The 27779-nt window shown below is 46.1% G+C and overlaps 1 protein-coding gene across 1 annotated transcript in view; it reads left to right on the plus strand.

Annotated features, from left to right (window-relative positions):
- The window catches only part of LOC139763875 (uncharacterized), a 614186-nt gene that overhangs the window by 524546 nt on the left and 61861 nt on the right, over window positions 1-27779 (plus strand). Inside the window, 1 exon segment of the mRNA XM_071690265.1 lies at window positions 5366-5476. Coding sequence (XP_071546366.1) covers window positions 5366-5476 — 111 coding nt within the window.

A 27779-nucleotide genomic window follows, 5' to 3' on the forward strand; every position in this document is an offset into this window, starting at 1 on the left:
CTCCTGTATGTTCAGGCCCCGATCGCTCAAAATCTTTTTCACTCCATTCTTCCACTTCCAATTTGGTCTCCCGCTTCTCCTCGTTCCCTCCAGCTCTGATATATATATATATATATATATATATATATATATATATATATATATATATATATATATATATATATATATATATAAAACCTTTATGTTCATCCTCTATTTAGCCTTGCTGGGAGTAAGACATCATTATGGAAGAAAGGATTTTAAACATATCTGGTATCGTATGGTAGAAATTATCTCAAAATTCACAGGTTCAACAGCAGACAAGTACATTGTGCTGAAATGTATTGAAGTAATTATGGTAAACTTTACAGTTTGTGTGTTCCATAAGATATAAACTTTGCCGATGCAGTTCATCACATTTTACACAACAGAAACATCATCCTATGAACCCACTACACTACAGTTACACATGGGCCGCCCTGTGCCGATAATGGCACCCCTGAGTACACACACCAAACCTCTTTGACAAGAGCCTGTGTCAAGAGTAGTATTGACGAATTTTTACGCGCGCACACACACACACACACACACACACACACACACACACACACACACACACGCACACGTAAACTCAAACTCTGGCATCAGATGGGGTTTACATATGCAGTGAGAACATGTTTGGTCTTTGAATAATCCTGAGCACCTGAAGAAGGTGTACAAGTTTTTACGCCTGGTGGGTACAGAATGACATGGACGGCATTAATGACCCTGGCTCTCGATAGGTTTTTAAGCTGAAAAAAACAACAACTCCAGCAAACTACCATATTACCCTCACACCCTCCATCTGTCTGCATTTAATCCAAAATGTTTTGTCTCAGATGCATGAGAAGTACCATTACTTTGCCTACTATAGATATGTAATTCGTATGTACAATATGAAAATGGCTTGAGATTGTGTGTGTATGGTCGCCAGAATCCCTACGTTTGTACAGCGGCCACAGGCAACTGACCTTCCAGACGTGATGAATGGAGGCACCTTCCTGCTCTCTGGACCGGAGACCTGTACTCGCTGGAATTTCGCTTCCCCTGCTGGAGCTATACCTTGTCTTACCTTGATCGCTGTGGCTCAGTCCCGAGGAAAAAGAAGCAGTACGTTGTTACCCCGCTGGGGTAGCGCCAGTGTAGCTTACTGATAAAGTTATATGATCAGCGTTGTACGATGAAATGACTACGCGTTGGTTCCTCCTCCCCACTTTTCAGCTTATACGACGTTTCGTATGTCTGCATCACCAGCTGACCAACTCGTTACGTTCGAAAAGTTCCGTTTGCGGAAGGCAAGGTGTTGCCACTTCTTTTTAAGGGATAGTATGTCAGCATGATATGAAACATTCACACCTAATGTGTAGTGCTGAGGTGATGGCTACTTGCAGGTGTGCCTTGATACGTACCTGGATGCATCTGAGTGTTGCAAGGTTGTGTAGAGGGTGTAAAAGCTGTGTTCCACTCCCGAACACTGCCTCGTGGCTGGAAAGAATTGTCACCATCACGACATTTGCGTTTTGATACCGAGAAGAGGACTTTGTTACTCCGATCCAGACCAGGCGTGGCTCTGGTCCTTACCTGGCTTGGCTCTGGTCCTTACCTGGCGTGGCTCTTGTCCTTACCTGGCGTGGCTCTTGTCCTTACCTGGTATGGTTCTGGTCCTAACCAGGCATGGTAATTGGGCCTGACCTGCCGTGGTTCCTACCCTGATAGTATAAAGTTTTGTGGTGAGGGCCGCCCAACAGAAGGAACAGATCATGTTAACGAAATGTAAGATGAAGTGTAAATGAAGAGTTTAAGAAACCAGCTGAAGTTACGGAATTCCTTGTCTTTATCAGCTTGCTTATCGTCACTATCCTATCATCGACTAATGTGTTGTAGGCTTTCAGTCTATCTGGTAAAAACCTTTAATTGGCATGGCCAATGACCTGCCCCACGGGCGACCCCAAATGTGCCCTACGTCACAAACTTTAGACCACGTGAATGATTCGGGACCGTGACGTGAAGCTTGAGGTTAAAGCTTAAGCGTAGAGTAAGCTTGGCTTGCCATGACCATGTCTGGTAATAGGGGACTTGGTCAGTTCTATACGTAAGTTATGCTTTAATTTTCCAGTGGGATGAAGCGTGTCATTGCCAGCTCTGGCGGAGAATCGTATGGTGGATTATGTGCTGAGTTTGTGACACGTGTGGAGGCGGTGGGTGGGGACTTGGATCATGAGAGTGTAAGGCGTGGATCATGAAGGTGTAAGGCGTGGGGGTAGAGTGTCGCAGTGACTGGCTTGGGACGGTTCGCTTTTGGAGATGCTATGCATAGATGGTGTGCTTAGAGGGTAATTCATGGTGTGCATGAAAGACGATGGACCTTCAGGAGAAGTGATGGGAGCATTTAAGATGGGCGTGGATGGGCGTGTTGGATGTATACATGGGAGGTAGTAGGCACAGCTGAAGGTGCTGCGGATGATAGGTTGGTGGTGAGGTGCAGCTGAGATGGAAGGTGATGGGAGGTGATGGACGCGGATGGAGGTGGTGTGGTTGCATCGTAGGCGGTGACGTGCTGGGAACGTTGACGAGGCAGGGGACCACCTGGGGCAATGTCCGCCAGGCTGAAAGGCTTCCTTATCGGTTGTAAAACCTGCCATACCACTCAGTCTTCTTTGGATCCAATGACAGCGCTAAATAGTGACAATAATGGTCGTAATGGTCAGCATTACGGACTCCCATCCTTCCCTTCCTACCTCCCTTTCTATAATGCCCCTCTCATCATTAGCTTCACCCTTCCTCTCCTTTCCGATCCTCTCCCGTTCCTCACTTCTCATGCTTCTTTTCTCCCTCCTCCTGGTGTAACGATTCAGTTCAGTGTGCCGTGTCGAGTGTCTGTTCTTGTGTTCTGTGATGTTCCGTGTTGTGTCCATACACCACCCTGCACCCTGCCTCTTCCAACTTACTTTCCCATCTTTGTGTATGTTTACATCTCCAAAACTGCTGCTCTCTCTCTACACGAGTCGTGTATTTGTTAATCGTATCGTTTCTTCCCTTTCATTAAAGATAATTCCTACCTTATTACATGTCCTTTTCTTAGGAGGGAACATTTTTCCCACCTTTTTTTAATCTTGTCTTTCAAAAGAAGATACAAATCTTTCCATTACAGAATCACAAATTTGCACAATCGAAGCGTTTGCTCCCTCACACCCACCCACCCACCCACCCACCCACACACACACACACACACACACACACACACACACACACACACACACCCACCCACCCACCCACCCACCCACCCACACACACACACACGACAGAAACTCCTTTCCATTCATTACACCTGAGCAATGCACAAATACAACGGTTGATTCTTTTACGAAGGTAGTGCAGCATATGACCTGTTAAAAGTCCTATTCATACACAGTCCATACTGGGTCAGAGTGTCACTGGGTAAGTCTCGCCTGTGCGGTGTAAACCTCAGTTTCCCAGCGTTGGCACCTCGTGACACCCTCACTGTGTAAGTAGAGCAGTATCCCTTCCTCCGTTTTCTTTCCGTGGAGGCTCAAGTGCTTTGTGTCGAGCAAACCCCCCTCGGATGGGCTCTGTCACGCTGCCTCTACGTGTATGAATCAGCCGTAGCCGTGGAAATTCTCTCCTTTCTCTCCCTCCCGCTCCTGGAGAAGATCTTCAGCACCGGCGTGTCAGCTGCTTCGCCAGTCGACCTCCTCCCACCACCTGGCTGGGATCGTCGCCGCTGCCACCCGGTGGTGTAGACCCGTGTAAACACACCTTGAAGGAAGGATTAACATAGCTACACCTCGGGGTGGGGGGGGGGGGGTCATTGTGCTTGCTAACCCTTCCCACGGTGGCGGATCCTATGAACGATGCTCCAACGGCCTCTCAGACAATGCTCATCTTGGCGACCCGGGTAGCAGACCGTCTGGGGTTAGTGGCGTTTATAATCTCTGGATCGAGACCTTTATTACTGACCTTAATCCGCTTGGCAGGGCGAGCTTCACCAAGGAACGAACGGAATTTTGAAACAGTTTCACTCACGATTACCAAGAACAAAGATGATTGGGATTTTAAGTCATATGGGAGAGTGTGGGGGAGTGAGAGCATGTTTGGCCTCGAGGGGATGGGAGACGCTTGGTAAGCCGTGAAGTGATGCTCCAGGAACCACGGTGGGAACCTGAGGCAGAAGTGAGTCAACAGGTTCATGAGTGAGCGATGCACACCTCACAGTTCACCATGAAAGCATATGCTGTAACACGGAGCATCGCCACGTGACGTGCCTACCTAGGCTGCTGAATCCACATTGGTCGGTCTTCACATATATCTGAAACGAACTTTATATTGAGAAGTATATTGATTCGGTGATGGTTGCAGTGGGCCATCGGGACACGGTATACGGTTATGGATTTCCCTTGACATATAATGGCCATAAAGCGGCTTGTGTCTCGGTGGGAATCAAAACTTCCGGTTACCTTCCGCTTTCGTCTGAAGAGATTATCATTCCTCAGTGACCAGAGTTGTTGCTGTTGAAGGTAATCTCTCTTATGCAGTACAACTGTATCGTCCACGATGATACGAGATTAAGAAATAAAAAGAAAGGCACATTTAAGCTACGTGTTGCCTCAGATTTGCTTGGTATCTGCTGATGTTGTGGTAAATATAAGGCCTTCAGAGGAAACTTGTGGGATACCAGGTATGTGGAGGACGGGTGTGTGTGTGTGTGTGTGTGTGTGTGTGTGTGTGGCTGTCCGTGGCGGCCACGGCACAGTTACCTGCACTTATTTTGTTACCTTCATCTCCAGTCATCATAACACAGGTATTTCCTCTCGCTCCTCAGTCATCCCATACTGTAGGCGAGCTAATATAAAGTGGCCTCAAATATTCCCAAAGATGGGACATTGCCACAGAGGTGTGACCGAGATCAGTGAGGTGTAAGGTTTGTCTTAGTCACTGTCAGCCCCCAAGTAAGGCCAGACCTTGGGTATACATGTCACACACACTCGTCATTGTTTTTGTGATATGTGTTCTACCCGGTGCCCTGCACCGACTTCCCTGCCCACGTACTTTCAAGCTATCTTGTTCTTGATTGTTGCTACGATGAAATCATATGTTACATTTAAGATATTTGTGTACCGAGGGAAAGTTTAGAGCAGCGCATACCAAGGCAGCCTTCATAAACCACAGTATCACACACAAGATAACTATCATTTGTTGAGTCAGTGTAGCTCACCTCTTGATAACGTCTGCGTCACTTGATGATTCATCTTGAGGTGTACGTTCTCTCTGTCTTTGACGGCCGCATGAGGGTGGACTGTTTGCTAACATCGTCCGTTCCATATTTCAGGTGGAGCGATTGTCAGAGTACGAACAGTACTTCGCCTCCCTGCTGGTGGACACGCACCCAGACCACCCCGACCGACACCACTTCACTACCCACCAAGACAGACTCACTCAGGTAAGTTCCATTTGAAAACGTTGGTAACGCTGGGCGGGATCTATTGTGCACCCCATGCTCATCCTTTGAGCGGTAGCGCAAAAGGACTACAGAGGTAAAAAAAAAAGGTCTTTTTCAGATCCCCAGTGGGTTGGTATGACATAGGATGTTACAGTTCATAGCAGGTATTTCGTTATATGCATTACATAGATTCGTCTGTATAGCTTTATCCCACTACAGACTAAATTCATACGTATGGATTTAGGAATCGGTAAGAAGATGAGACGGTTTGGTACAAACTTATTTTAGTCTTCGCTCATGGGTTACGCCACAGAAAACGGGTTGGTGGCCTAGTGACTAGTCCACTTTGCGATCAACAGATGGCAGCACTGTGTTCATCTACCACTGGTAAAGAATGGCATACCACACTTCTTGTTACGAGATTTGTTAAGGAGTAACACTGCCATGATTAACGGAGATTCTTATCTTTGTTTACTTCATCTGATTACGAATAACGGGACTGGTTATGAAGACACATATACTAGTCATGGTATTATTGAATATTACATTCATAACCAAACAGGGGCGTTTCTAGGGGAAATAGCGCCTCTGGCTTGATTAAGAATGTACATACAGTGGATGTATATGAAAATATATACAGTGTAATTATAAACTGTTGAAGAGTTAGGCCAAACTTAAACTCATGTAAACTCGTAAAGACTTAAAGTTAAAGACTTATTTGATCAAAATTCTAACGTAGAAGCGGTAATGCAACTGATAGTAGCAATATATTACTATAGTTGAAAAGTAGGCGAGTTTCTTTTTTATCTCACAAAACCCAATTGTTAGAAAATGTCTCGGGCAGCATATGTTAAAAAACAAACCTGTTGAGTAGCGCCCCCCTTCAAGTAGCGCCCAGGGCACCTGCCCTACCTGCCATACCCTAGATTCGCCACTGTAACTAACCTTTTAAAGGCATTTAAAATACGTATTATTCTCAATATGGTATAACATGATGCTGAAATGTGATATAACAAAGCAAAAATATAATGTAATATCGTTGACATAATATAATATGATTATCACAGTGTGATATGATAAAAATAATGAGATGATATACTACGGAAGAAATAGTTTCCAATTTCCCATGTTTACATTTCCAACGTTTATCGCTAGTTTTCCAAGTGACAACATCAGGTACGGGAGTGTTGTAAGTCGCGAGGGAAGGGCGCATGATTCATGTGCCCCCGAGAGGAAACCCCAGAACCATATGTTGCCTCATACGTACGGTGGAGATGTGACGATGCATTCTTTATAGAGAAAGTTTCCGGAATTTTGAATGTAAGGGAAGAGGAGAACGAAGGAATAGATTCTTCAAAGTTATTTGAAAGAAAAGAACCGTAGAAGGGAGAAAAACAGATTGAATGAAGAGAGAGAGAGAGAGAGAGAGAGAGAGAGAGAGAGAGAGAGAGAGAGAGAGAGAGAGAGAGAGAGAGAGAGAGGATGTTTCAGAAGGGCGGGTGGCCATGGTTGGCGTGCGTGAGATATCAGGATTGCCACCTCCCTTGTGAGGACGGGGGAGGACAGGTGGCAGGCTCCTCACCGCCCACTTAACGCCTCCTCTTCCTTCAACCGATAGGTGAAGGTGAGGGCCGCGCTGGGTGCCTCCGCCACCCCAGCTTCCTCGGCACAGGTGAATTATCCTGCTTGACGGCGCTCAGCAGTGAGTTAGCTTTTTACCCCAGCAGCTGTGGAGGTGTTGTTGGCGTCTTGCTGGGGCGGGAGGTGAAGGAAGTGATCAATTGTCCTGGAGAGATGGATAGAGATATTAGTAGGAGAGGCTTATTGATCAGTGGTGTTGAGAGGGTTTCTACCAATTAAGTAAGGTATATATATATATATATATATATATATATATATATATATATATATATATATATATATATATATATATATATATATATGGTAGGGGGAGCGTTATCTGTCGGAGACCATACTGGCATTTAGAGACCCGACATTTAGAAAGGTTCTTATTAAAGACGACTCCTTCTGTGTATAATTAGCTTGACCTTAATGGCCCAAACGTCTCCCAGGAAGATAACTAATTATTGAGCTGGAAGCCTCAGTGGGTGATGAGGTAGGGCATCTTAAGTAGTTGTTTGTGTCTCAGGCAAAAGGGGTTGTGTCGCTGTAATTAGACGGCGATGGTGGTCGGGCAGTTAAGGGTTAGTGAGGTTGGCTGGCTAGAGCTCTGTCTTGACAACATTAATTTTCTTTGTTTTTTCTTTAGGCCGCAGGAGATATATTGGAATGGTGTAAGGGAAGATAATAACACCATTAGATCATTACTGGTACATTATTTCTTGTTTTATTGTAGTTTTGTTCACTTTCGTCACTGGAATTTTTGATGTTCTCAGACGATGAACTGAGATGATGGATGACTTGTTAGTGATGTCAGTTGATGATCTTAGTTGATGAACTCAGTTGATCACCTTAATTGATGACCTCAGTTGATGATCTCCACTGATGACCTTAGTTGATGATCTCCATTGATGGCCTCACTTGATGATCTTTCTTCTGGTAACGTTTAAGTTGTTGTCTGACCCTACAGTGAATGTGTATCTAAAGACGTACCTGTTCCGTGACCTCTCGTGATCACCGAGTAATTTCACTCGTACAGGTCATTACAAAACATCCAAGAGATATTTGTCTTGATTTATTGTTCGTGAGTTTTGTCGTCGTAGCTTCGTGGTCTGCAGGTCTGTCTTATTTTCAGCAAGGTTGCCATAATGGAAATCTTAGGCTCGTGCCCAGACTGTATGTGTGTATATATGTTTGGTAGCGAGTTCATGACTCCTACTCTTCTGTCTACCCCTCTGTCTACCTCTCTGCCTAGCCCTCTGTCTATGAACGTGTCTCAACAGTTTCATATTTCTATTAAAGTTCTATTTCAGACAATTCTGCAACTTTTTCTTTTTTTCCTACCTGTTTCCCGCACGTGCTGTTGCTGGAGGGATTAGAGGTTGGGGAGGAAGCCTTTACTTGGCTGTCCTTTTCTTTCTGCTGACTTTAAGGGGACTGCCTCTTTTTCAGTAGTATTAAGGCCAGACCACCTCGCTTGGACCTTAAGGTCTGTGTGGTCTGTGTAACTCAGTAATTCATCCACTATGTTAAATCACGATGGATCCTTGTAATCACAGCATTTGTTGAATTGGTTAATTAACTGACTTACTTACTCAGGCGACTCGTTGTTCATCCAGTCAAATACCTCACTCCTCTGTCTCCTGCTTACTCTCTCTCTGCGTTGATCCTCTTCCCTTGTGTGAAGACGACACTGAATCTGTGTTTTGTATGTTCAACTCACATGTGATGTGTACATGTTCCAAATTTCGTATTTTTGTTCAAACTTGTTGAAATCATTAGTAAAGTGATAATGTATATGCGAATTTGTGAAGTAAAAAACTTTCGGTTTTAAGGATTTTGGGTCAGATTGTACGGGAATTGAGCAGCAGTTAGAGTGTATGGGAGAGTTTGGAAAGTAAGCACCTTTTATTTTGTGGTTTCTGGGCCAGATCTTTATGAGAACTGCGCAGCCTGCCACACACACGTTTGGTGTGTGTAATTTCTCATTAAATCAAGTCATATGAGAGAGTAGCGTCTCCTACTTACCTACTTCTGTGGCAAATACTGGAGTAGACCAAAGTATCTACAGGACTATGGACCGTCTCATATTATCATAAGTGTTGTGGTGATGACACAGTTTTCCTCATAGCAGTACAGACGGTGCTTCATTATTCGCCAGATGAATTCCCTCAGAACGGTGGTGCGACCCTTGAGCACGAACACGACGGTACGACCCCTGAGCACGACGTTGGGACCCATGGATATGATGGCTTGACCTTAAGGGTCACGTCAGAGACCAGGCCATCATACATAAGGGTCGTATCGTCATGTTCTAGAGTCGTACCGTCGTGCTTAAGGATCGTACCGTCGTGCTCAAGGATCGTACCGTCGTGCTTAAGGATCGTGCCGTCGTGCTTAAGGATCGTACCGTCATGCCCAAGGATCGTACCGTCATGCTCAAGGATCGTGCCGTCGTACTCAAGGATCGTACCGTCATGCTCGAGAGTCGTACTGTAATGCTCAAGGATCGTGTCGACGTCATCAAGGATTAAATGCAGGCGTATCATCTGACTCTCCTAAATTAGGGGCTCCGTCCATTCACCTTTACCCAGAAAATACGAGACTTCCAAGTTTTTTCTGTTGTGTCAGGAAAACTAGAAGCGATATTCCCTTTTCAGGAGAATGACTTGTTATCTGTCAAGATTACGAAGATAGCAATTGAGTTCGTGATGACTTGCTGACAGAGGTATGAGGACTACGAAACACAACAGAAAACCTAGTTCTTCCAAAAGGAAAGATTATTTCATGCCAGTTGTTGGGGGGGGGGGAGGTGTCTATGTAAGATGTGGATGCGGTAGCGTCACTGTGATGTACTGTAACTGTAGCATCAGTGTGATTTAATGTCACTGTGATGTACTGTAACCATATGCTAAGAATTTTCCAGGTTACTCGTGTTGATTTTCAGATACCTGGTAAGGTCTTCTGGAGTCTTCTACTCCCACAGCCCAGGCTGTTGGCATGGGTCGTTGCCCCACCACACATAACACCATGAATTGGCATAAAGATCCGTTAATGAAAATATGAATTGGGTCTAATAGGATTTGATCATTTCTGTGAACTTGCTGTAGTTAGAACCGTTCCCAGTTCTGGTTTAATTCGTCCTAAATTGACAACTAGATTTTTCCTCTAATTATCATTTGTAAGGGACAAAGTCCTTTGGCAGCGCCTCTCACTCACCCTGATAGCAGATTCATATCGCCAGAGGTCCAGTCCAGTGATATGCAAATAAGAGAAAATTGTAATAAGTTTGGTCCTTAAACTGCGAGATGATGACGTCCGTAGTTATGCGTGATGGAGGAATATTGATGAAATTATTCCATGCAACGTTAATACAACCATCCAATCATGTACCACCAGAGTGAAGCCAAGCCCACGTAGCGACCTACACTGGCAGAATAACAGATGTATTACAGGAGATACATACGTTTGTTATGGTTGACTTTATCGTTGTTTCCATGTGTTAACTGATGCTTGAAATAACCTTTCAGGTTATAACTTATTTTTACGATATTTTTAGATGCACACACACACACACACACACACACACACACACACACACACACACACACACTGGTCTTGTCTTATTCATTTTAGTTTCAAGTGAGCTGAGACGACACGGGCATCATATGCTTCACAGTCGTACTTGCTTATGAAATTCAAGACCGTTGTGTCCATACAGTTCGTCATGTTGGATTGTGATCCAGGGAGGAGCAAGATGTACTACCCGGCCCAGAGACCTACGTCGAGGTGGTGGTGATGGTGGTAGCGTGTTAGTGGCAGTGGGGAGGGCCTCGTCCCTGGGGAGGGAGTGGTGGCTCCGGGCGGGCACCGCTCGTGGTGGGTGTCGTGCTGCGCGTCCACTGGCTGGGCGCGTCGGGGTAAGCAGAGCGCCACGCGATCACCGATTCACGTGACTGATAAGCCTTTTGTCGTCTCCCCCCAGAGACTACCGGGTGCGAGAGGGCGGGGAGCAGTAGGGGAGACATGGTGGCGGGAGGGTGGGGAGAATATGACACGGTTGGGGGAGGAGGAGGAGGTGGAGAAAGGGTTAGTGAAAGATGAGGAGGTTAGATCGTATGTGGATAGGTGAGGACAGGTGGTGCTGGGATCGGTGGGAGTTATCCTACAGGATCTCTGGTGAGATATGATATACCGGCGACCATGATTACCGCAGCGGTGTCATGCATCCGGCCAGCTCCCCCTCATGATGATGTGAGGTGAGGTGAGGATCAGTTTGGTGGGTGCGCTCTGGTCTCGCCTGTCATCTCTTGTTCTTCATGTCTCAATATGAAATTAATAATTACTAGATAACTTACAGTATAGTGGCCTGCGCACAGGTATGTTGAAAGCTAATTGTGTTTTGCTTTGGATGTTAGCTGTGACGGGTTGTCTGACGAAGGTGGGCAGACCTTCCTCAAGGTGTGGTGGGGATGATGTGTTGTGGTGACGGTTGTGGTAGTGGCAAGGATGTGGGGGATGTGGCTAGTGGTCATGGTGATGTTGTCTGCCCAGTAATATAGAAAGGGTACTGGCAGTCGTAGTAAGAAGGGTAGTTTTATTGGTACCTGGTAGAGTAGTAGCAATAGTAGTGTACTCTCAGAGGCAGTGGCAGTCGGAAGGATAATAGCATTGACGGTAGGAGGGATAGTTAGTGGCAGTGGCAGTAGGAAGGGTAGTGGCAATAACAATAGCGGTGTCGGAACTTGGGAGGGGAGGGTTGTGGTCGCGTGCAGGTGTGACTGGCCGCGCAGCAACTCCCCCGGAGCGGTCGATAAGACCAGGGTGTGTTCCCCCAGGCTGGTTCTCAAGTCACTCCCAAATTGCAGAATGAAGAGGGACGGTGTGCCTGGCCGTCCCGACCTATGTTGGCTCGGCCGCGTGGTGTGTGCACTTCCTGTGGACCAGCTCTGAGGAGTGACAAAGTGCAGCTGATTTTGTGTCGTAAGATTTTTTCTGTATTAATTTCTCGCTGTTTTATTATGAATGTATTATTCCTGTGGAAGTTCCTGTTGTATTGGTTGCTTTCATTCATTTTCATGTAATCTGAAGGCTGCATAGATAGTAGGGTTGATGACATACAGCTACCATACACTACTGTATTCCTTTGACTAGGAGAACCATACGTCTCCACTTAGAGTAAAGAGAGATACCTTTGGTGTATAATTTGGTCGTAGGGGTTAAGATCAAGTTCGAGGAAGCAGTGAGGCATGATGAGGATCAGGGGGCAGTCACGGGGAGGGAGGGAACTCAGGAGAGAGGTTGTGGAGGGAGACATGTGTCGACGGAAACCATGCTCTGAGGCAGTAGGGAGTGAATGGTAAGCATGGTACATTATGCATGACGGGACAGGTGGTGGGTTATCCTGTAACCCACGTCATGCAGAGAAACACCGTCTGGCCCTGCTAAGCTCCCTCATGCACACCACACCACACCACACCACACCACACCACACCACACCACACCACACACACACACACACACACCACACCACACCACACCACACCACACCACACCACACCACACCACACCACACACACACACACACACACCACACCACACCACACCACACCACACACACACACACACACCACACCACACCACACCACACCACACCACACCACACCACACCACACACACACACACACACACCACACCACACCACACCACACCACACCACACCACACCACACACACACACACACACACACCACACCACACCACACCACACCACACCACACCACACACACACACACACACACCACACCACACCACACCACACCACACCACACACACACACACACACACACACACACACACACACACACACTAATCTGGTTTCATGTTAATTACACTTGTATCCAAGATTTTTCAGTATGAAAAATATTGCTTTGGTGCTTATGAGAATTTGCAAGTAGGATGTGAGTATGTGATTGGCATGTGAGTATGTAAGTGACATTTATGAGTAAGTGAGTGACATGTGTGTGTTGTGAGTGAGGTATATGAGTACATGAGTGGAATATGTGAGCGGATTAGTGGGTTTATGAAAACAGGTGAGTAAAATGAGACGGTTAAGAGGTTTTAGTAAGAACGGGCGTGTAGATGAGTGGAGAATGTGAGTAAGTGAGTGGGGTGTGTAAGCAGGTGCCTGGAATGCAGGAGTAGATGAGTAGTTGTGAGTGAACAGGACACGTGAGTCAGTAGGCAAGTGAACTGTGTGAGCAGGTGAGTGGGATGTGAGGGTAGGTAAGAGGGATATAAGAGTAGATGAATGGGATGTATGAATAATTGAGTGAGGTAAATAAGTAAATGAGTGGGATACAGAACAGGAGAATGGAGGGTTGAACAGGAAGTGAGTTGAGTGTGGGATATGTGTGTGGGGTGTGATCTATGAATGGGGTGTGGAAAATGTGTGTGGGGTGTGGACTGTGAGTGGGGTGTGGGGAGGTAGTGCATGATTCAAGGGCAGCACAGTGTGGTCCAGGGACCAGTTGTTATGGAGATATCGATCCTTGGGTCTGAGTAATGGCAGTAATTGCGGGGAGTATTTGTGCAGAGGAGCCAGCAGTTTCCGGTTGGCTACCGGGGGTCCTCCTCAGGAAGTCCCTGGGGTTTGGACGACCGTATCACCGGCCTTCTGACCTGCTGGTGCAGGAGCCGAACTCTGACTTGTCATGCCAGTCACCGGATGTCAGTGATCTTGTACGATTGAACATGATTTTTCCTAGAGTGAACTAGGTTGCAATGTGGGTATTGTCTGGAGTATATTGTCCTAGATTGTGACCAGGAAGGCCTTCAGCTGTTGTGATTAACCCAGCAGGTTCGTGGAAAGATTGATAAAGCAGAATTTCAACAGGATGCGCGAAGGATCTGTCTCCATGACTGGGCTCAGTTAATTGTCTCGCAATTATCTTCTGTCTGTTCCTTTATCTTGGTTCTGAGTGACTCGAGTGTGAGGGCGCATGGGGCGAGGCAGCCCCCCCCCCCCCGGAAGATCGCGGAAGAGAACCTCGCATACAAATCAAGAAATAGTTAGGCCATGTTTATGGAATGTAAACAAAATGAATGAATTATTACAGTCTACCGCATTTAGGCAGACATTGTCCGAAACTACTCAGTTAAGGTATTACTGATATTGCAGAACAGAGAGGTCATGATAGTTTCTGGATCACTAGTACCACAAGAGCTAAGGTAAAGGTGAGTTGGATATTTCCACACTCTGGATAAGCACATGGATGAGGTATATCTAGATTGAAAGGGTGACAGATATACGGGATGTTTACAGAGTATATTGTATGGTTTATACGTTACGCACTTGGCTGAACGTTAAGAGTAGTGTGTGTGTGTGTGTGTGTGTGTGTGTGTGTGTGTGTGTGTGTGTGTGTGTGTGTGTGTACGATACATTCCAATGAGGCAACACCGACTGGAGGAGGGCGATGCAAGCCCGCCCAGGCAGTTGGTGTCCAGGGGAAGTGTCCAAACCAGACAGTGCCAGAGGCACGTACATGTGTGCCTGGCTAGAGGGAGTAAGTGCTGCTGATGAATGGAGTTCTTCACAAGCGGATATAGAAATATATGCACAAACTTCTCTTCCGGATACACAGCTTGATACACGATACTACAACGGACGTCACGCACGGTTAAAAAACGTGGTCATACGCGGGACATACTTACATGGTTGTCCTTGAGCCAGCATGGTAGCACCTGCACGTGAGGAGGGGTGTGCCTGTCTCCCTGCTGATCATACCCCTTCCCTGGCCGGATGAGACGCAGGCGTCACTAATGCTCTCTTCCTAACATTGTCTCACACGCCATAATCCTCTTCGTCTTTTTTATTCTCATTTCTTTGTCTTTTTGGTTCTCCTGATTCCGTCCTGCATCCCTCTCGTATTTTCACACTTTAACTTGTCTGGTGTCTTTGCTTGATGAGGAAACCTTCATGCTTTCCTCTTACTATATTCTCTCGACGGAGGCAAACGGTGATGCTTCAAAAACACATTTCATAGTTCTTCAGGGATGTTCAGAGCGTTCGCCAGTTTGAGGTCGTCAACAGGAAAGGTTGTAGGAGAGATTGTGTTTGTGTCAACCTGATGTTACGATGGTAAAGGCGTGCAGGATATATTTCATATGTACGTACCCGTAATAAATATGGTTTTGTTTCAGTGCATCATACCCGACAAGTAGAGAGTGGATGTGTGCAAGGCCATTGTTCGTAAGTTCCTGACGCCACCTCTCTAAACGGGAAAAATAAATTTGGCAAATATATATATACACACCAGTGGTGCTGACGTAATGTATTCAAGATCGGTATAAAAACTATTTGTCCTCACAAGCAAGAAAATTACACGCCTACAAGTTTACATGTATACATGTGTAACGCATCTGTAAGGTATTGTTTCCTCGAAAATGTGTGTATGTATGGCTGAATACATACAAGTTCTGATTTTCAGGGAAAGAAAAGATGTAAGCCATATTTCTACTCTCCCGTCAGTTCGATGCGAATTTTACGTTCTAGCAACCACGAGCCCCTCACCCAGTACGTTCTAGCAGCCGTGGTATTTATTCTCTTCCTCCTGGCATGCACTAGAAGCCAGAGTTCATGTCGCGGTATATTTCACGGTGAAGGTGTCCCGTGAACAGAGGCGGATGTGCACCCCCTCCGTCTCCATGACTGCGCCACATCCCTGCATGACCCCAGGCAAGGCGGGCCCAACCAGGAGACCATGGCGCCGTCGTTCCTCCCCTCTCCAGCCGTCTCACAAGCGGAATGGCGCAGGAAAGTGACTCAGGACTTTTGGCCTTTTTTTTTCCCTCTTACTTATGTTTCCCCGACATAAAGTAGTCAGAGGGTCGGCGGAATACCTCAGAACCGTAGAGCGTGTGTGTGTATGCGAGGGAGACACAGACACGTACAGTATGGAGTTTCAGATTACGGAGGCGATTTGGGCTGTCTTTGTCACGGGGTTTCCGACTGCATGCTAACGAAGGGGTAAGGAGAGGGGGGGGGATCTGTAGGGGGGGAGGTGGAGCAGCTTGACCTCACGACCTGACCAACCCGGACCTTGACCGTGGCTGCGGTAACTCCCGTAGTGCCTCGGGAGCTGGACGACCTAGCTGTGGACTCCTCCTCCCTTCGTGTTCTTCGTTACTCTATAGCGGTCAAACACACTTTTCATATAAAACGATCATGTGTCATGAGGCAACTAATATTATCATTATTAGTAGTAGTATGCTATTAGTATCATCGCCATTAGTATGGTATTAGTATTATTATCATTGTTATCATCAGTGTGTTGAGGATACAGAATTTCTCGCCCCAGAAATTTTTAGATTAATTCCTGAGGCGCAGTATAGTGTAATCCTGGAATAACGTAAACTCATTCATTAAGAAAACGAGAACAGACTTACACTGGGATGAAGGCAAAATCACCAGTAATAATTCCAGCGACAGAGTCCACAGGAAGGCAAGATAATTACTTTGTTTCGCGGTCCCTAGTAATTTGAGCAGTAATAACGGCATTGTTTATGGTGTGAGGGGAGGAGGGAGAATAGATTTTGTTGGAGGTCTCTTCCTAGCTTCCCCTTCAACTACCTCTCCAACATTACCACAATCACGACCTTCACCTTGCAAGGACACGGAAGCCTGCCCATTTGCTGATCTGATTGCTTATTTTGTGACCTTCTCTCACAGGACGACCCAAAATGATTATATTCCACAAGATTGATCCCAATTCAGAGGAACACAATTTTAAGGATTTTATTCAGTGGATGCAATATTAGCATTTAGTGTAGGTGTGACAAGGATGGTTTTCCCTTCTCGCTGTGCTTGGGGGGTTGTACGGTGGGTGGCTAGGTGGAGGAGGACAGCGCTATACGATGTGCAGGAGTCATGGGAGGCCATGCATCATACACCAGGTTCCTCCGCCCCTACCTGACTCACCCCCACGCCCGGGGCCAAACCTCCCTCCCCGCACAAAACAGAGGGACGCCCCGGGAAGATGTAAGGCGGGCGTGAGCCTTCATGGGATAACGTGGGCGTGCATGAAGGAGTACATGATGGCAGGCCGGGGCTCCGTGCTTTCATTTTGATGCTGGAGGGTTGTCAAGGATGCTTTTGCGATGTCTGGGCTTAGCTGTTGACTTGGCTGCTCTCCTACCCAAGCGCCCGTCAGTCCTTCAACATCAGCTAAAGCCTCAAACATAGCCCCTCAAACTTGACCTTCATGTGCTGGGAAACAAGTCCAGTACATATATATATATATATATATATATATATATATATATATATATATATATATATATATATATATATATATATATATATATATATATATATATATATATATATATATATATATATATTCAATCTATTTCAAAGAAATCCCTGGTAATGAGGTGAGGTTATGATACTGGGTTACTAACTTGTAAGTCATAAAGAATATAACTCTACCTCACTATTTACTTTAATCAGTTGCCATTTCCTTAGTCAGCAAGTTGTTTACTATATTCCCGAGGGTGGGGAAGGAAGCCGCGCCCCTCTGGTCGAGGAGGGCGTGTTGATGGCTCACATTGATTAAGGTGACGAGGGGCGCCAAGACTAACCTCACCTCTCTCTTGGCATTCTGTAAATCATCCAACTTTTATAATAAAGACACATTCTTAAATCACACAGAATGATCTCAGACAGTTAACGTTGTCGTGTATGGGCGGTTAGGTCAGTACTGGAGTCACCTCCTCACCAGGAGACTGATCGTTTTCGTCGCTGGTTTGGGAAGTTTGCTTAAACATGCGTTGCTTTTGTCTCCACTGTTCCGTGTACGTTTTCTGTGGTGAGGGTGAGGGAGGCTCGCGGCTGCAGTCACGGGCCTCCCTCACGAGAGGGACTGACGCTTACCGAGCACTAGAGTGTCGTGGTTTCCAGCAAGTGACCGCCACTTTTGTCAGTTCTTCCTTCGTCTTGAAGTCATATATCAACATAATGACCCCATGAGGTTGCTCTGCAGTATGCATTGTCTCATCTCCCTTACCCTAAGGTCTTACGGTTCCTTCTGACGCGGATCTCCAGACAAAGGCCTTCCCTCCTTTTTTCACGGTCGCTCCACAGTTCCCTCAGTTCGCCTCAGTCAATCCTCCTGAACAGATGTTCGAATGTACTTCTCCAGTCAGATCTTGGCCGTCCGCTTCGTTTTCTTTATTGAGGTATTCTTGAAGGTGGGGATCACAGTCCTGTGCCTTTCTTCTTATTTGTATAGAGCATTAGAGTTGACCTTTCCATAAGTTTGCCATGATTGACGTCTTTAAGCACCGCTGTTTCTAAGTACGTTCTTCTCGTCACCCCCAGTGCGAATAGTCTCATGTCTTATGTTTTTGTTATTTTTTCTTCTTGTCCCTATAAAGGCCGTGTCTTGCACGCATACATACGTAGGAACTGGTTTCAAAATTCGTTTCTGATACAGCCAGCTCAACCTTTTGGAGAATATTTTCATCTCTCAGCAGTTGGTATAATGCATGTACATTTTCAATGAATATAGTGATCCTGTGTTATATATTTGTGAGTCTGTCCGTGTGTGTGTGTGTGTGTGTGTGTGTGTGTGTGTGTGTGTGTGTGTGTGTGTGTTTCATAAACTGGTAAGCGTATATCTATGCGTACACCGCGCATATGGCTATGTATACTCCAGTTCATGTCATGCAATTTGAAAAAAAGAATTTCAACTAAATGTGGATAGTGAATTGTACCTTTGCGTGCGGACTTTTCACAGACACTTTGTATAGTGGAATGAATGACAGCTTTATTCAACACACATCAGTATCAGGAAAGGCAGGCAGACGATGAGGATAAGTCATGCTGAATGCAAACGTCTCACTCTCATGTATCATTCTAATGGCCTTGTGTAGGTTTCCTTGGTGCAGCGAGGTTTCTACGAGCACCTGGCACTTAGAGAGCTGGTATGTACCCACCTTGGTGAGGTTTAGCGTCGAGGGGAGAGGAGAGATATGACTTAAAAAGATGTCAGGGGTCATGTTGGAGTCAGTCCAGTCTGCCTGCAGTATGACCACACTCGTGTAAACCGTAACCTCAAGTATGGCAACCTTCTTTACTTGACAACACTAGTTCATATTTCTGTTGGGGATATATTTATCATTTTTTATAAATAATTGACAGCTTCATTTATCTACATCTAACTCATATCAATTCTTAATATAGTATATATGAGTTGGTGTTTGCCGATTGAGTTTACAGCAGACTTTAGTTTGCGGTTATAGTGAGAGGAAATGCGAAGTTAATACAACTGAACTGAAGCAGCAAACAGACCCTTGGGTTATTGATTTAATTTCTGTAATAACTCTCTGACGTCAAGGGGTTTTGTTCGAATCATCTCACTAGACAACTATTGACGTGGAAATGCCGGCTGAACCAACCTACCGTTCGACGAACTCTTTGTGCTACAGTTGACGTGTGGCTCTGCTGCCTGGTAGTCGTCTCCTTTTCAAAAAAAAGGGAGGAGGTGTGGGGCGTCTTCACTTGTGTGTCCTTGTTCTTATTCTGAGGTTTTCAAGCAAATGCAATACTCTCCGAAAAATACCACAAAATAATTGCAGGTAACTGTTCTGGGTATTTTCTTAACACAAAAATCTTTTGGTTTTAAAATTGAAATAAAACATAAACGCTTGTATACATTAGATAATCGTCGTCTCCTGAAGATGTTGAGGGGCGTCTTCACATGTCTCTTTATGCTGCGTAGGCGTTGTCCCCTAAGGAAGTACTCGCTCAGTATACCGGGTTGAATGCCCCATACAACGCATTGTGTTGACAACACCACCGTCCTTCAGCTAGCGTTGGTGTGGGCTGCGTTATTATGACCTTATTGTCCTGATTATTGTCTCTGGAACTACAGCGTGACACATGTGTTGTTAACAAGGTTCCCACTGCCGCCTCAGACTGTCCGTGTTGTGATGATGAGGTTGTGTGATAAGGTCTACATACGAGTTGTGTGATAAACTATGCGACTCATGGTTTGCCTGGAGTCCTTCCAAAATCATGTCTGTCTCGTAAAATTAAGACTTAGATTATCGCTCACCATCTCCCTTAAAAAAGAAGCGACCTGTAGTGATAAGTTTCGAAAAATTTAATCTTTCGAATCAGAGAAACTGATGAGCAGTAATTCTGCAAAGAAATAATTGCACAAACCTGTAGATGATTACCTGTTACTCAATTGTTATTCATTTGTTTCTTGTTGTGTCTGCAACACTTGTAAGGAGAGGGTATAAGCGCAGGGATTACGTAGCGGTCCTGCCCGCGTTGTCCCGACCAGAGATAATTCTACAGTATCAGGTATATGTTGCTTCTGCTTCCAGTAACTGATAAAGCTTTGACTTCCTTATATTGTAGGTTGCCAGTTTTCCACGAACAGTATATAGAACCTGATGTTATGGATGAATGCAGCTCTTAACCTCTTCTCAGAGAAGCTCTCTTAACAGAGGAAGGTTCGTTACAACTTGCACTTGTCTTCCCGGTGGTTCGGAAGAGAAGGGTCCCAGGAAGCTGCAGATGATTATTAGAGGAGTGTTTAGTGTTAACCTTTGATTCGGTCTTATAATCACACTTAGAAGGTCCTAGGATTAATATATCCTTACGTGTGGTGACTCATTTCACAGACGTTCTGGGCTTTGGTGTAGGAGGAAGTAGCCATGACCTGGGCGCCCCACACTGGAGGAAAAACGTTAAGTTCAAGGTTCGAGGACGAGTGGTGGTGGTACATGTGGTGGTTATGGTACATGTGTGGTAGATGGTGATGATTGTGGTGGATCTGGTGAGAGGTAAGGTGGTGGGATGGTGTGGTGGGAGGTGGTGCTGCATCATCACGACGTGGCATCACTGTCAGGCTCGCCTTTAATAGACCAGACTCAGACGTCACTCAGGATTCCCTTCATTTTGTTTAGTTGAAGCTGTAAGGTGAGCAGTGCGAGGGAGGAATGGTCACAACAAGGCTCCACTGACGAAACTTTAGTTCTCTCTGGACGTTGGTGTCCTCCTCCTCAACATCCAAGGTTTCGAAATGGTAACTCTTTCCTCAGATTCATCAGAACGTGATGTGCCTTTACCAATTTCGTGTTTCAAGAGATCATTCAGAATTAATTTTTGACCAGCAGTTGTCCTTAGTGGCATAAGGTGACACTTCTTCCTGGTATCATTTGGATAAAGACGAGCAGGACTTACCACCGCGACGGGGGAACAAAAAACACGTTGATGAGACGGTAGGTTTGGGGAAGAAGCGGGGGAGGGACGAGAAGTTTGTTCCCTGTGAAGTTTAAGGATGCTCCTGCGGGGAACGCCACACCCTGCCACCATCACCTCCACAACACCCACACTGTGAGTGCCATCACTTCCTTCTTCTCCTTCACCTTAGGGCTGTGCCTCACCCTCCCTCTATTACCGACCGTACCGTCTGTAACTCGGGATGGCTATACGCGTTTCAGAAAAAAATCTGTTTTTCGGGTGAACCTCCTGCCTCACTGTTACACAAGTGTCATATTTATTCACAGTCATTGTACCAGCTTTCCCCGAAGTACCCCCTCACGATTCTCCATAAACCAGAAAGCACTAACGGAGAGAAGGGAGCAGAAATGGTTATCTCCAGTGCCAAAGTGTAGGAGTGTCTGGGATGGGTGTCCCACAGACCGGATGCGGCAGCGGGTGTGACGCCAAGACAACGTTTTCGGAGAATGTGGTGACGTCACGCGTTGCATCCAGCCCAGGAGGAGCGACGGAGGTGGTTCCCCGCCTCACCTCCTCCCCCACACGCCCCCACCCTCACCTACGTGCCGGCGCGGGGTGGCCCTGACTAACCCTCTTGGAGATGCATTCCCAGAAGTGAGAGCTTACTGAAGTGTAAATTTTGAGGAGCAAAACGAGAGGGATTTCACAAAACTCGACAGGCGAAGCTATGGTTCAGTAGGACACACCTCTGGCTCGTCAGTGCCTCTCTGCCTTGTGCCTCCTCCACATCGTTACCACTGACGCGGGAGACGACGTGGTGACTTGTAGCTGAAACACATTTTTGCAGACGTCTGTGAATTCTCTGGTGTAGTGTGTGTGTGTGAAGGAGAATGATCCACCAAAGACGTGTGTGAGACTGATATTTTGTGGACGAACAAACGCCACATTTGTGACTTCACTCAGCCATCTTTCTCGTCGGGAACAACCATTTGCAGACCTCTAGAAGGTAAGTTGTGCAGGTGTGGGAGCTACGACAGGGCAGTAGTGCACCTACGGTAGGTAGTGCAGGTGTGTGGGGAGGAGGTGGGGGTCAGAACAAGGCAGTAGTGCTCCTACGGTAGGTAGTGCAGGTGTGTGGGGGAGGTGGGGGTGAGAACAAGGCAGAAGTCCTCCTACGGTAGGTAGTGCAGGTTTGGGGGGCGAGAACAAGATAGTAGTGGACTTACGGTAGGTAGTACAGGTGTTGGGGGCCAGAACAAGGTAGTAGTGCACCCACTGTCGTTGGCTGACCTTGACGCTTGAGCCACCACCGCTGACGTCACCACCAGCTGTGTGACAACGCAAGCATGAACACACACACACACACACACACACACACACACACAAGAGCCTGTGACATGCAAGCTCAGCTGATGCTGAGAGCTTGGCAAACACCTCACATGACCCACAAGGCGTGAGACCAGAGACAAGACGACATCTTCGTCAGTAATGTCATGCCGAGTTGATGGCCGGAGGTTTGACTGCTTTAATGCTTGTCATGTGTGTAGTTCGGTCATTACGATCAGCACTCCAAGGGTTATGAGAAGGTCAAGATAATGCGACGAGCCTGTTCGCTTTATATCTGTTGATACCATTCTTTTAAGGTGGGGTTTAGTATGTGTTAGCGTGTGATTGTGGCCTTTATAGAAGGGGAGCTGAGTGACTTTACACTCTCGACTCTGCTTGTGGGAAAGCTGACTTTCCCAGGTACTACTACAGACGGAGTAGTTCTCTCTCTCTCTCTCTCTCTCTCTCTCTCTCTCTCTCTCTCTCTCTCTCTCTCTCTCTCTCTCTCTCTCTCTCTGAATAGATAGCTTTCCGTTCGGAACAGATAAACTAGACATGAGCCAACAGGCCCGCTGTTGTATATCTTTCCCATGTACTCTCTCTCTCTCTCTCTCTCTCTCTCTCTCTCTCTCTCTCTCTCTCTCTCTCTCTCTCTCTCTCTCCCTCTCTCTCTCTCTCTGTCTCTCTCTCTCTCTCTCTCTCTCTCTCTCTCTCTCTCTCTCTCTCTCTCTCTCTCTCTCTCTCTCTCTCTCTCTCTCCAAACTTTCACCTGCTGATGATGCTTCTGGTGTTCCTGGCGGTGCAGCCTTGATGATACACTTGGGTGGACGTAACCACTCATCATTGGTGGCTGTGAAAGAGATATCGGTTTACTGATGTTGTTATTGTAGTTGTTGTATCTGCGCCACTACAGTTGTTGTATCGGTGTTGCTACTGGTGATACGGGTTATTTGTGTTTCTTCTACTGTTGTTATTTTATATGTGTTCCTGCTGTTGCTGTTGCTGTGTCTTTTACTTATCTATTGATCCCGTTGGTGTATCTGTTATTTGGACTGTTGCTGTATCTACGACTGGTTCTGTTGTTTTCTGTTGTTCTTGTTCTGCTGTTTCTGCCGCACCCACTACAGCGCTAGTAGTGACGCGTTATCACATGTTTAATGGGTGAGTTAGGGTTAGCTAACACTGTAGGTAAAGCCATCTAACAGTGTGGGTAGAATTAGCTAACACTGTGGGTAGAGTTAGCTAACACTGTAAGTAGAGTTGGCTAACACTATGGGTAGAGTTAGCTAACACTGTAGGTAAAGTTATCTAACAGTGGGTAGAGTTAGCTAACACTGTAGGTAGAGTTAGCTAACACTGTGGGCAGAGTTAGCTAACACTGTAGGTAGAGTTAGCTAACACTGTGGGTAGAGTTACCTAACACTGAACGTAAAGTTAGCCGATATAAAACGTAAATTTAGTTAACATACACAGCATCCCAGCTGTGACTCTACTCTGGTTAGAAGCAATCAAGACAATGTGGAAATGCTTGATGATAAACCTCACATCCGACTTGACATGGCCTACAGTAATATGCCTGAGGCTGTGCATGCCTCTTGGCTTGGTCGTCATCTAAGTTATCTTAACTCGTCGGGTTCAATCTCTGTGTCTCCTCACTGGAAACTAGCAATCCTAACTGTACATCACTTTGCACGACCAACGGACTGTTAGTTCTTGATTAGATTGTACAATGCTCAATCATTTTGTGCGAAAATGGAAGAAATATGTTGTTCAGGAAGCCTTTTCTTGAGCGTCTGTGGAAAATGCTCCTAACATTCATTTATATATGAACTTTTAATTGTGGAGACAATTTGTTTCGATCCCATTGTATAGTACGTGGATTTATCACTAAGTTCGTGAGTCTGCATGGCTGCCATGAAGATAATTTCATTACTTTAATCTGTGTATTAGCTTAACTATCTTGGTTACTTGCTTATTGCTTATCTTATTAAGTAGTTTCTCTCAAAGACAGTTTGAATGACATTGTTTAAAAGTTCATTCATCACCTTTAATCGTAAGAGTCACATTCCACTATGTTGCTTTTATGGAAGTGATTTGATTTGATTCCATGTTCATGTAGTGCCACAGGTTGGCAGTATGTGTTGAACAGTAAAATGGCAAATGAAACTGTTCTGTCCGCGCACAGAAGGCAGCCTGTTATTCTTGACGAGAACTTTTTTCCCACTTCTGTGAGGGGAAATTTTACAGATGACCACCATTTATTTTCCTGCTTCTCTGTTTACTCCAGCTGGACACTGCTGCTGCGGAAATTCCCTTGTGGGTGATTTTCATGGTCAGGTACCCCCGTCCCGTTGGCCCTGGAGTACGTCCTGTGTTAGGCACAATGCCTGAGTTGTGTTCGTCTTCCTACAGTGTAATTTCTTGCCTTTTTTTTTCATGTTGGAGGCTCCAGTCACGGACGAAAGTCCACGTCAAGGGCCGGGCCTTCAGGTGAAATGTAGAGAGGTGTATGAAAGGAGGAAGAAGAAACAAGGGAAAGTAATGACGAATTTTGGAAGCGAAAAACCTGTTATAAAATATTTAAAGTTTTCATTCTTTATCTATGAATCACTTTTGTGTCATCGACTTTACAAACTTCGGTTATTCAAGTACATATTACCTCGAGTCATTCTGTGCACGTAAGTACAGGTTAACCTTTATAGAATATGAAAGACAAATTAGATTTCAGATTTATAATATTTTCGTAATGTTACTGGTACAGTGGCCGCACCTGCTGGGTAAGTTAGATGAGGAGGAAGTGTTAGCCAGGGTGATTACCGCGGGTAATTACTGACGTCTGCAAACAACCCTCCTAGCGTACACCCGTCATCTACCAAACACTACGAGCAAACACCCGCCTGGTGCCGCTGGCCGCTCGTCTTCCCCTTGCCGTCCAGACGCACCTCGCTACCTTCACTCATGTCTCCCGAACCTCACTCCTTATATCATGACCTCCGCCGGCGTCGCCTTCAGTGACATCTTCCACCAAACATGCATGCACTGCGTCACTCTCCATCCACGTCACTATCCACCATGCACGATGTTATCATCACACTTCGTCACACACTCCATCGACATCACAGCGTACGTGGATGTGGTCGCCAGTCATGCCCTTCGACGTCACTCCGCGTCACGCACACCCACACTCACACACATCCATCGATCTTCATCCTCATCGTAACTCACTTTTATGCCATTAACTTTACGATCTTCGGTTATTCGAGTACGTACATATAACCTGGAGTCGTTCTGGTGGAAAATAGATATAGTCTAGGCAATAATAATGATGACCTCTCGTATATTTAGTTCGGGGGAGAAGAGAGAGAGAGAGAGAGAGAGAGAGAGAGAGAGAGAGAGAGAGAGAGAGAGAGAGAGAATCAAATGACGTCCGGTAGTGACCATTTCAAGTGTGGCGGCGTCCGGTAGTGACTACCTCATGTGTGGAGTCTGGCATCGACCGACCTCGCGTGGCGTCCGGTGATGACCACCACAAGACGCGCGTCCTTACTGCTCCTACCAAGGACGGCCGTTAATCTTGCTCGTCCTTGGCATTACGGACAAAAGTAAGCAGTACGTCGAGAAGGCAATATTTCCCAATGCTGTTCGTACGGCAAATACCGTCTTTAAGGAAGGATATACGTGACTGGTTTATCTGATACGATCTGTCCTTTGAAGTTTAGGGTTGAGTAATAAGAGGAGACCGACCAACTATAGTGCTTGCTCTTGCTCTCTCTCTCTCTCTCTCTCTCTCTCTCTCTCTCTCTCTCTCTCTCTCTCTCTCTCTCTCTCTCTCTCTCTCTCTCTCTCTCTCTCTCTCTCTCTCTCTCTCTCTCTCTCATAGTGTCTGGCATGTGAAAGCATCAGACATCAATAATAGAACTTAGTCTATCTTCTTGTGAAACTCGCGTCTGCTATTCAGTGGTCATTTCAGTTGACTCGTCAGCGATTTGCACTCTGGGAAACCATCACTGGATTTTCGTTTCTATTTTCTGCGTTGCAATAAAAAAGAAATAGGCGTTCCTTGGTAATAAGCTCAGAAAGCTGGACTTAAGTCACGTTGGGTCACAGCCGAGTTGTAGAAGAGGTTCTAGACGTCACTCATGGTAATGCACCACCGTTCTGACGCCATGGCTCCCCAGATGACTATGGCCAGAGGAGGAGGGAGGAGGCAGGGTAGGGCAGTAGGCGTAAGTGACCCTGTAAGAGGCCGTGGGCGCGGGGTGACGAGGTCTGTGCCGCTGTTTTTGTTCTTACACTCGTCATCTCAGGAGGCCCTTGCACTCGCCACCATTTATGGCCTGCTGGCTCAAGTGCCGTACAGCTCAGTGGGGGATCCATTGCTACGTGTTTTCATGCTTAACTGAGGGTTATTGGTGCGGCATCTTCGGCTCTGTGAGGCTCTTGCTGCGTGTTATTCGGCTTTATGAGGCCGTTGTTGCACAGAAGATAACGGGAACTGCAATAAGTCTTTTTAGTCCATTCGGGGCAGCGCGTGGGCTTACCGTCTGTGGCTAACGCCTGTTTGGAGTTTCCTCACTTGCTCTCTCTGGGTTTGTGAAGGATTAAGAAATAGATCCCTATTTAGAAGATCTTATTGAGCATTCTATTGAATCATGAAAGCCACTTTTTCCTTTATACTTTAGATAAAATCTATGGTGAGGATGGTAGGCAGGTGTGTTGCATTATGTTCATTTTGTATGGCTAAAGATTTGCTAACTAACACACGTCTATTCGGTGTTGGTTAATAAGATTTCAGGCATGATAAAGTCAGTGACTCACCCTTGGCCGTGGTCCTCCACTCGAGGGAAGGAACAGATGACGGTGGGTAGCGGCCCTAGTGGGTGGCTCACACCAAAGATGGGGAAGCGAGACTCTGGACAATGGGGCTGTGACGAGCATTGGCCAAGACTCGCCGAGTTAACTCTTAAAGGAAGATCCTCTCCGGAAGTATCCGAGAGACGCCAGTGACTCAGCTGACCAGGGAGTGGGAGGTGACTCAACATGTGGGGGTGATGGGGGAGGGGACGGACGGACTCACGCCGGCCTAGGGGAGAATTCATTG

Source organism: Panulirus ornatus, chromosome 3 (genome assembly GCF_036320965.1).
Source record: "Panulirus ornatus isolate Po-2019 chromosome 3, ASM3632096v1, whole genome shotgun sequence".
NCBI classification, from domain to species: Eukaryota; Metazoa; Arthropoda; class Malacostraca; order Decapoda; family Palinuridae; genus Panulirus; species Panulirus ornatus.